This window comes from Oryctolagus cuniculus, chromosome X, assembly GCF_964237555.1.
Source record: "Oryctolagus cuniculus chromosome X, mOryCun1.1, whole genome shotgun sequence".
Taxonomy (NCBI): Eukaryota; Metazoa; Chordata; class Mammalia; order Lagomorpha; family Leporidae; genus Oryctolagus; species Oryctolagus cuniculus.
Genome location: NC_091453.1, coordinates 131,969,413 through 131,979,952, shown reverse-complemented (window position 1 = coordinate 131,979,952; position 10,540 = coordinate 131,969,413). Strand labels below are relative to the sequence as shown.

The following is a 10,540-nucleotide window of genomic DNA, read 5'->3' as shown; positions in this document are numbered from 1 at the left end:
CGGAGCGTCAGTTCCTGGGGCGGGCTTGTGGCGTCTGGGGGCAAGGCTTGTGTCTCCCGGAGGCGGGGCATGAGCCTACTAGGAACGGCCCTGTGTTTCTTGGGGCGGGGCTATTACGTCAGGAGGACGACCGGCGCACACAGGCCGCCAGGCGGTGTCTACCTCTGCGCCTGCGCTGCGCCTGCGCACTCGGCGAGGCCGCGGTCTCTTGCGCAGTCGCACTCACCGGGAGGGCGGGGCCTGCGGGGCGGGGCCGGGCGCGGCAGGGCGGGGCGGCCGGTCCCGCCGCGAGGACCCCCGGGAGGCGGCCTAGACTTGGGGAGAGCGCTTCTCCTTCCGGTGGGGGGGTGCGTCGTAGGGCTGCGGGGCGGGGCTTCATGGAGGCCGTTGGCCGAGAGAGCTACGGAGGAGGGGCTGGGGCGCTGGGGGCCGAGGGGCGGCCGGTGTCCGAGGCGAGGGTACACTTCCGAGTGACGAGATTCATCATGGAGGCAGGTAACCACGGCCAGGGAGAGGGCAGTCCCGCGCAGACAGGACGTGGAGGCCGGGGGCCGCGGACACAGTCTTAGCGCCGAGCGAGCCGAAGCCGGCGGTGCAGGGACCCGCTTGGCGGGGAAGAGGCCGGGCTTTTCCGGTGTGACTCTGAGCGGAGGCTGAGAGGCCCGGCTCAGGGCTGAGGGCTTCTGCCTTTTAGCCACGCTCGGTGTACTACGCCTTGATCTTCGAAATACACGCCGATATCCCCATTGCCCAGACCAACGCGAAGGCCAAAAGAGGACGTGGTACGGGACAGGCCTCCAGAGAGGGGTTCCCGACCCCGGGGCGCCCGCCCATCTGTTCCCGTCCCTCGCGCCCTCTGCCCCACCTGTATGTGGCACTTGCAGGTGCAGAGCCTTCTGGAGTGTACTGTTGGGGAGATCCCAGGGTGCCCTGCCAGGAAGTCCACAATACTGTTGGGGACCTTGCTTCCAAGGCCAGGCAAGGAGGCCACTGTGATTGCTATAGCTGGCGAGCATCACTTCCAGTTTTTAAATTAAAATTGTTTTATTTTGTTATTAGTTTTTAATATTTTATCATGCCTAATTTACTAATGTTTATCACACGCACATATATATATAGAAAAAATAGCAAGTATAGGTTTTGCAGCTATCCACAGTTTCAGCATCCACAGGGCTTTTCTTTTTTTTAAGATGTATTTATTTATTTGAAAGGCAGGGTTACAGAGAGGCAGAGGCAGAGAGAGGTCTTCCACCTGCTGTCTCACTCCCCAGTTGGCCGCAATGGTCGGAGCTGCGCCGATCCGAAGCCAGGAGTCAGGAGCCTCTTCTGGGTCTCCCATGTGGGTGCAGGGGCCCAAGGACTTGGGCCATCTTCCACTGCTTTCCCAGGCCATAGCAGAGAGCTGGATCAGAAGTGGAGCAGCCAGGGCTCAAACTGGTGCCCATATGGAATTCCGGTGCTACAGGCCGGGGCTTTAACCCGCTGCGCCACAGTGCCAGCCCCCACAGGGCTCTCAGAACATAGCCTCCATGGACAAGGCTGGGGGCTGCTGGACCACTGACCCAGTATAAAAAGGAGGAAGACCCATAATGATCAAAATATGGTTGGAAACGATGAATGTCCTTTGGAATTTACAAAAAAACACAGTTTTGAGGAATTGCTGCCTAACAAATTTACCGAGCTTTGGACAAAATAAAAACTTTTTTTTAAAAAAGTAGTTCTTTCTCCTATCAGCTTGCGAAGCTCGGTTTATGTCTGCTGGGAACAGTTGTTTTCTCACGGACCTTCCGGAGAGAAAGGGTGAAAGGAATCGCTGCTAAGCGCTTATACATTTCCTTCACCTTCCAAGAAGACGGGCAAACTATGCCAGTTAACGACAGCAGTGTCCCCCATTTGCTGCCCCGTCAGCTCCGAGGTCCCTGTAAACCAGGCTTCTCTGTGGCAGACAAGGCCTGGAGGTCATTTCAGCAGCGCTAGCTTACGTGGCCTCTCCTGAAATGATGGGCCTGTGCAGTTGTGATCCTGACATGCCTCCAGCTCTTCAGGTGCTGCCTTGCAGGAACTTCGTCGTAAAATGTGCCACCTGCTTTTGTAGGTGGGCAAATGCTGGTTCCCGCTAAGGTGTCCCTGTCCTAGTCCCTGGAACCTCTGAATGTCATCTCCATACCACAAGGGACTGTGCACGTATGATTGAGATAGGAAGATGATTTCAGATTACTGGGGCAGGCACGAATGTGACTGCACTCATCTTTTTAAAAAAGTAGGTTTTTTTTTTCCTAAAGAGAGATATTAGACTCACTGGTTCACACCTCAGATGCCCACAGCAGCCAGGGCTGGGCCAGTCCAAAGCCAGGAGCCCAGAGCTCCATCTGGGTCTACCACATGGGTGACAGAGACTCAGGTGCATGAGCCAGCAGCTGCTGGCTCTCAGGGTCTAGGTCAGCAGGAAGCTGCGATTGGAAGAGGAGCTGGGATGCAAACCCAGGCACTCCAGTATGGGGTGGGAGTGTCCCAAGCAGCGTCTTAAGTGCTATACTGAGTGCCTGTCCCCACGCACGGCCATCGTTGTGAGAGAGGCGGGAGCGGTCACACGCGGGGAGAGGGCCGCGTGATGGAGAAGCAGGTCGAAGATGCAGTGCTGCTGGTTTGTAACGTGCGGGAAGAAGGGGCCGGGAGCCGGAAGAGGCAAGGCAATGGGCTCTCCCTCGGGGCTTCCCAAAGGGAACCTGCCCCGATGCTGCCTCCAGACTTCCCTTCTGCAGACTTGGAAGATTACGAAGGCGGGTTGTTTTAAGCCACAGGCTTTGTGATGATTTGTTCTAGCGGCCCTAGGAAGCGGATCCGACTTCTTAGCAGAGGATGCTAAACATACTCTTTAATTGTCGCTTGCTCTCCGCCTCCTACGGTCAGCCCAGGGGAGGTCATTTCACCTTCTCTTGTTAGCCCGGGTCATCGTGAACCTGTTTCGCGCTGTGGCCCAGTGCATTGATTTCGTTCGCAGGTAGGGCTGGGCTTTAACCCGTGAGTAAGTTGGAGTCCGCGCCCACTGCGCGCTGCTTTTCCAGCTCTCTTCTCTTCTCAGTGTGTCGGCCTCCTTCCTGGGCCATAAATGTTGCTGTTTTCCCCTGCTCTGCTGTGGTTGCCTGCTTGCTTTTCTTGCCTTGTCTAGTCTGTGCTGAGTGTGCTCTCAGTGTAACATGGGGACTTGCGCATCCATTTGATGGCTCGGAGGCCCAAATCCCCTCTCAGTAGGGTTTGCATTGGGTGAGCCAGGGCGGGGCAGACGACATCCAGGTACGAGCTTGCTCGGGTGCAGACAGCACGCAACGGCGTGTGGTGCTTTCCAGGATCTTGTGCCACTTGGGAAATGAGCTTTAGTCAAACTCTTGCTTCTCAGAGTGTGGCGTGCAGACCCGTGGCACGCACGTGGCCTGGGGCTTCTCAGACCCCAGACCTAAAGCCTGTGGAGTTCTTTGTGAGAGCAGGGAGCGGGGTGTGAGCCCTCCGGGCCCCAGCCAGCGGCCTCCCTTGTTTGAGCGTGAGCGAACAGGGACCACACTGCATGATTCGCCTGCTCTCTCTCTAGGTGTCAAGCTAGGGATGCGGTCCGTTCCCGTTGCCACTGCTTGCACCATCTACCATAAGTTCTTTGGCGAGATCGACCTGGGTGCCTATGACCCTTACCTGGTCGCCATGACATCCATTTATTTGGCTGGCAAAGTGGAGGAGCAACACCTGCGTACCCGTGACATCATCAACGTGTCCACCAGGTAATGGCTGTGGGACTGAGGCATTTGGGAGGCTCTCCTGCTGTGCACCCAAGTGGGCAGGTTGCCCTGCCCTCCCGGTGCCAGCAGGCCAGCTTAGACGGAGGCACCTGGATGGCCTTGACCCAGGGCCAGAAGCACCGATAGCAAGGGAGGAAGTCCAGTGTTGGGAGCCCCGGGGGAGTCTGGGGAGAAGCTTGGCCAGGCAGAGGAACGTGGAGAGGTCTGTTGGAAGACTCGGAGTCTTGGACAGGGCCGAGCAAGCAGGGATGGCTGAGACACAGGAAGGCACCTCTTGCAGTGGGGTCATGGGACCCGTCAGGCTGTGTGCCAAGCATGAGGAGGTCACAGCCCCAGCGGGCCAGGAAACTGAGTCCTGGGCACCCAGGAGTCTCTCGCCCTGCCGTGGGCCTGTGAGCACGTGTGGGCCATGGGCAGCACAGCTGGGCCCTGTAGGGACCCAGCCCGTCAGGTGGGCATTGCGGAGGCCTGGGGTGGGGGTGGGGTGGGCAGGAGAGAGCTGTGCAGTGGATGGAAAGTTACTAACTAGCTGTGCGTCAGAGGCCTTCCAGGAACTAATCATTAGGAAGAAAGCTATTTTGTTCTGCTGCTTTTTAAATAAACAGGTAACAAAAAAAGCCCTGCCCCCCCCCCCCATGCCTAACAGGTTCACGGTGTCCGGGGCCAGGCTAGCAGACAACCGTGCGGGGGGGGGGCGAGGGAGGCGGCTGGAGTCTGCCTGTAATTGCCTGCGCCCCAGCAGGGAGGAGCAGCCAGAGGGGAAATTGTGCGGAGCCCTAATTAGGCGCACAGGGTGGGGTGGGGTGGGGTGGGGCGGGTGGGGGTCTGCGGGGAAATTGGAGATGGAGGAGCAGCTCGGAGGGATGAGTCAGCAGCGGGCGGCGAGTTGTGACTGCCCGAGTACGAATTCTCTTCCCATGCGTCTTGGGGTTCTTGCACAGGTGGGAGTGTTGTGCCTGGGCCCAGTATGAATAGGATGGAAAGATCTGGAAGAAGGAGAGGCCATCTAGGGAGTAGGAGAGTGTGAGCCATGCACCGCCGGGAATACAGCTTGCAGTGGGACGTTCTTGCACCCAGGGTGGAGAACACCCCAGCCTGTAACCGGAAGTTGCCTCTGGCGCCATGGCAGCCACCTGGTCTTTGCCTTTGACATCTTATTGGTCCCTTCCATGCCCCGCTGGTCACTGTCTCCCTCGTGACAGCAGCAGACACAGTGACCCGGTAGCGGCCGCCTGCAGGCCGCTGGTTTGTGTGTGGACATCACGCCCCTCGAAGGCCTGGCTGCTTCCAGGCGCCCTGTGGCAGGGGCAGCTTCCAGGGTGCCGTCAGCGCCGCCCTGTGCCTCCCGCACAGGTACTTTAACCCGGGCAGCGAGCCCTTGGAGCTGGACTCCCGCTTCTGGGAGCTCCGAGACAGCATCGTGCAGTGCGAGCTTCTCATGCTGAGGATCCTGCGCTTCCAGGTCTCCTTCCAGCACCCGCACAAGGTAGGAGTGGGCGCCGGCGACAGTGTGCGGACGCCGTGCGCCTGCTGCGCGCGCCCTGTCCCGGAAGTGCACCCCTTCGAGTCCCCGGCTAGTCTCATTCCCGCTTCCCCTCTCTGCCGGCTTGGCTGCGGGCGGTCTGTGCAGCCGCCTCCCAGGGCCTGCAGGCAGCTGGAACTAGCCCTCCCACATGCATCTGAATCGACAGCAGTTCTCTGGGTGAAAACTTCAGTCAAGCGGTGGGCAGTTAATTAAGTGTAAGAGGTGCCCCTTGCGTGCCCACATGCCGTGTCAGAGTCCCTGGGCTGCGCCTCCTGGACTCTCGGGAGAGCCCAGTGTGCAGGCCTTGGTGGGGGGTGATCCGTGTCTCCTGGTTGAAGGACGGGGTGCAAGGAACAGAAGGGTCTGCCGGCCGGGGCGTGCTGCGGTGAGGCGCGTGTGCGTGCGTGCCGGGGCAGGTGCTCCCCGGGGGTTCCCGGAAGCTTCAGGTGCTGTAGCCGAGGACGCCACTGCTCTGGGCTCTGGGCGCTGAGTGGGAGAAGCCACTCGTCCTCCAGGGGGCACTGCTGTGTGGAACGGCGGGCCCTGAGCGCTCTGCCCTGGTGGCTGGGCACGGCCTGCGGAGGGTGCAGCGGGGCGGAGGGAGGCGCTTTCAGGCAGCGGGCGGTGGTGAACGCAGAGGCCCCGAGTGGAGTGCACCTTCCACGTTCCAGCGTGGCGGGGCCCACGGGAGACAAGGCTGGAGGAGAGGCAGGGCCGCTGGCCCGTAGGGGGCCTTCTGACGCTCTCCTAAGTGGCATGGGAGCCGTCGGGTGCCGGGAGCGCGGCTGCTAGGGCCCTGTGCGTGTCCTGACTGAAGCTGTGTCTTTGCAGTACCTGCTGCACTACCTGCTCTCCCTCAAGAACTGGCTGAACCGCTACAGCTGGCAGCGGACTCCCGTCTCCGTCACGGCCTGGGCCCTGCTGCGGGACAGCTACCACGGAGGGCTGTGCCTCCGCTTCCCGGCGCAGCACCTGGCCGTGGCCGTGCTCTACCTGGCCCTGCACATCTATGGCGTGGAGGTGCCCGCCGAGGCGGAGGCCGAGAAGCCGTGGTGGCAGGTGAGGGGGCTGTCCGCCGCGCCGCCCTGTGGCCCCGGTCCTGGCTGGCGTCTGGCCCTGGCTGCTCACCACTTTCTTTTTATCCGTTCCCCGTGAACAAAGCTGAGGGTGCCCTGGGACTGGTGATGCTGCACAAGCCTGCCACCGTAGCGCTGGATGCGCTGGGCCGGGGCCTGCCCTGCGTGGTAGATGACGGGTGGATTGCCTGCCTCACTCAGCCTGACTGAGCGGAAGCGCCGTTTGTAGGCTGCGCCTTAAATCTGTCCCTTGCAAGAGGTACGCGGGTGGCGGGTGCTGTGGCCCTGCCCTGCCCTGCCGTGCGTGCGTGCGTGCGTGCCACTGGAGGCCACAGGCGGTGCTGGTGCTGACTTCTGTCGTGCGTCTCCACTCCGCGCCCTCCCACCGCAGGGCCGGAGGCGCCCAGAGCTGGCGTGTAGGAAGAACACACAGGTCTTCCGACAGACGCAGCAGACGCCCCTCGGCAGGCCGGGGGCAGCCGCAGCGTTGGCCCGGGGCTGCCAGGGCATCTGTGGACAGGAAGCATCGGGCCGCGCTCGGGCTTCTGCGGCACTTCCAGATGAGGGGCTGCTCTCTGCGGACTCCCGGTCCCTTGGACGGCTTGCACCCACCGAGTCACCCCTTGTCGCTGCTGGCCGGCGGTGACTCTCCTGCACCGCTTTCTTCCTTTGCCTCCTCGTAGACTGTCCTGCTGGCCAGCCCCACCTCTGCGCCAGGAGCAGCCCTCTGGCGGCTCGGAGCTGCTAGCACTGGGCATGCCTGGACCCCTGGCGGGCGTCAGGGAGCACAGCTGGTGGCCCCTGTGGAGTGCAGAGTGCAGCCCGCTCCTGCCGGTCACTGGCCTTGCTGCCCCTCGCGTGCCCTGGGCTCAGCCCTAGAGCTCCAGGCACTTCCTTGTGCGGAGCCGCTGGTGCCTGAGGGTGGCCGCGCTGAGGCTGTGTGCCAGCCCCCTGGGCGAGGCCCTGACTCTCAGGGCCGAGTGGGGGACAGCCGCAGGGTTCGCGATGCCGCACCCGGCGCTCGCTGGGCCTCTTGCTGACTTGCAGCCACTGCTCCCGTCTGTCCCTCAAGATGCCCCACCTGTGCACAGGGATTCGTGTCCCCAGACGGGCGGGGTCGAGCCGCTCGGCTCTCTTGTTCCCAGAGGCTGACGGCGTCTCCTCTGGGGAGTGTGTCCCTTCTGTTGCTGGTGGCCCAGGGTTGTCACGCGTCGTGGACTGATTGCTTTTTTAAGATCATGGTGACATTGCCGTCACGTGAAGTGCACCGCACGGTGCTCCCGCAGGTCTGCCTGGCGGCCTGCTGAGTGTTCCTGTGCTCCTGGTCTCAGCTGCCCAGGTGCAGGCTGCCCAGCCTCCCTCTGCAGGTGAGACGCCTGCCTGCTCTGGGCCCAGCTGCCACCGACCCCCTGGGTGACCCGCTCCTGTCTGGGTCAGCTGGTCACCCTGGCCTCTTCCGTGTGGCAGGTTTTTGGCTCTGCACAGGAGCCACCACCCCTGCGAGCTGTGTCCTCGGGTCCCCACCCCAGGAAGTGCCGAGCGTGCTCAGCCGGAGGGAGTCTAATCGCAGCTTGTTTTCCTTCTGCTTTCTAGGTGTTTAGTGACGACCTTACCAAGCCAATCATTGATCACATTGTGTCTGATCTCATTCAGATTTATTCCATGGACACAGAGATCCCCTAAGGCCCTGGCCCAGGCCTGCCCAAAGAGAAGCCCAGGATGGCTGGCTGGCTGGGGCGGTGCCACCACGTCGCGGGGACGGCCAGGCCCCAGGGGACCAGCTGGGATGACTGGCCGTGCTGCTGCAGAGGGGCTGCTGCCCCCGCTCTGTCCCCAGCAGCCGCGGCCCAGGTGATGACGCGAGCCCTTCCTCCAGCGGGCAGGCCGGGAGCCACAGTGTGTGGCGGGCGCGAGTGGCCGCGCCTGCTTCTGTCCTCAGCGAGGACTCCAGCTGCCGTTGAGGCATGACATGCGCCACAGGAACTGAACGAACAGACAGGACTGCTCTTCCCGGGGTTTTTTAGAGAAAGCGTGAACGGGCACCGGAGATGGCGTTTTATTTTGTGTAATAAAAGGTGATGCAAATCCGTGGGAACCCCTTGTCCTTGCTGTGCAGCCCGCGGGCTATGGTCAGACACGTGATTGCCCTGGAAAGGCGTTCCCAGGGCAGCCCGCGAGCACCAGTGGGGCGAGGCGGCCAGCTTGCGTGGGGGCGGGGTGAACGTGCACTCTGGGGAGGATATGGCCCTTGGCTGGAACGGAGCACCTTGCAGCTGGAAGCACGAAGCCAGGACGTTCAGCTACAGGGAAGCAGCGCCGACGGGCAGCACAGAGAAACTCCGCCAGCGTCCGTGGCTCCCCACCCGCTGGGGTTGTGCCTGGGGCCTGGCGTGCGAGCTGCTTGTCCCAGGCCCCACTCACCGTGGGCGGCGTCTGGGTCTCTGCTTCTCCCTGCCATCACCCCCAGGCCGCTGAGCTCTGTGTGCACGTGTTGTTCCTGTTCTTTGCACTTGGATGAGAGGTGGCTCCAGACTGGGCTCACGGCACCTCTTTTCCGGGCCCCCTGCTCCCGGAGTCCCAGCTTTCCACTGTGTTCTTTCTGCATGTGTCCACCAGCTCAGTGGGCACCTTGGAGGGCAGCCCTGGCAGCCCCATTGCAGGGCGAGGCCAGGCAGCAGCCTGCAAGGGCCGCGGCGCTCTCCAGCCTGCGGTTTCTGCCCCCATGCCTCATCTTGGCAATGAGGGAGCTCTGCCATTGGCCTGGCTGCTTGCAGACATGAGTGGGACTTTGGGATTCTCTGTCTTCGCTCCCCAACAATTCCTTTGGGTCTCCTCTGGCCTCAGCCTCCATGGTGCACGCTTGATGTGAGTTTGTGCAAAAGGCAGCGAGCTGGCAGGAAGTAGAGCCCTGCACCTTGGGGAGGCAGGGATGACAGTGGGGGTGCTGTCGCGGTCTGCTCCCTGTTCCCCTGCCAAGTCCCGCCCCCAGGCCCCAGAACGTCTCCTTTTAGGATGACTGAAGATCAGGCAAGTTCCTCTCTGTCCCTGGGCCTCAGTTTCCCACTGTGTAAACAGCATGTTGAGCCAGTGCTGTACTAGCGCCCTTCCATCTGCCTGCCACACTGGCGGGGACTCGGGCTTTTGCTCCACGTTTATTCCCTGGCCTCTGCGGCATCACCGCTTTGCCAGTGCCTTGGGGCCTCTCTGCGGTGGCTTCTGGGTGTGCGCTTCCTATTCCATTGGCTCCTTTACTTCTGGGATAAAAGGTCAGTGGGGAGAGATTGAGATAAACTTTTCTCCAGCCTGAAGCTTCTTAGGAGCTTCGTGTCCAGAGCCCGTGGTAATTACTGGAACATGGTAAGCGGCCGAGCCTTGCTTGCCCTACGGACGTGGTGGAAGGAAGAGGAGGGCCACGTCCTCCCCCGGAACCCATGAACGTGAGCGTGTTTGGAAACAGGGTCCTTTGCAGATGGAGTCCCGGTGACATGAGCTCATTGGGGTGGGCCCTAATCTGATCATGGGTATGCTTAGAGGAAAAGGGCCAGAGAGGGAGAACACCCCAAGAAGCCAGACACGGGAGACAGCCACATGAGCATGGAGGCGGCGAGTGGAGCCGTGCAGCCGCCAACCAGCTCAGAGCGAAGGTTCTGCCCTAGAGCCTCCAGGGGACTGCGGCCCTGGCCACGCCTTGGTGGCAGGCCTTGCCGGTAGAGCTGAGAGCGAAGCCACAGGGAGTGACCCCACCGCCCCTTGGGAACCCGTGTGTGTGCTGGGAGAAAGAAGCGAGACACCAGTTCACCCTGCCTGTGGGGGACCTGTGAGCCCTCCCTCTAAGGTGCCAGCTGTCTCCACAAGGAACTTGGCCTGTGCTTCCTTAACTCCATGGTTCATGGTGTCCTCGTGCACCCATAAGCTGGGTGCTCTGCTATGTGTCCATGTGCCTGCTGGTGTTTTGCCTTTTTTTTTTTTTTTTTTTTTTTTTTGCCTGCTTTTAGGAGTATGGACTGTGGTGGTTGGAGGGAACTTCGAAGCCACTTTTTTCCTTTCTTGGCAGCTTCCCTGGAAACTGGGCCCTCTGCTGCCGTGTGGCAGAGTGATAGAAATGTGACGAAATGGGGCGTGGGTTTCCCAGCAAGCCGCTCTGGGGCTCC

General features: G+C 61.3%; 1 protein-coding gene across 3 annotated transcripts; it reads left to right on the top strand.

The window, feature by feature from the left end:
* Positions 1-231: 231 nt before the first annotated feature.
* On the top strand, positions 232-8,474 carry CCNQ (cyclin Q). Of its 3 annotated transcripts, none has more exons than XM_051837465.2 (5): positions 232-347; positions 3,587-3,770; positions 5,142-5,274; positions 6,145-6,372; positions 7,983-8,474. In XM_051837465.2, exons 2-5 carry the CDS (start codon positions 3,601-3,603, stop codon positions 8,070-8,072), a joined length of 621 nt encoding a protein of 206 aa, XP_051693425.1. In that variant the 5' UTR covers positions 232-347; positions 3,587-3,600; the 3' UTR covers positions 8,073-8,474. The 3 variants fall into 3 exon arrangements, with proteins under 3 accessions (XP_051693425.1, XP_002722677.1, XP_069922856.1); XM_002722631.5 differs by having other exon boundaries at positions 242-495; XM_070066755.1 differs by lacking the exon at positions 232-347 and adding an exon at positions 358-495 and having other exon boundaries at positions 8,043-8,474.
* Positions 8,475-10,540: the final 2,066 nt, after the last annotated feature.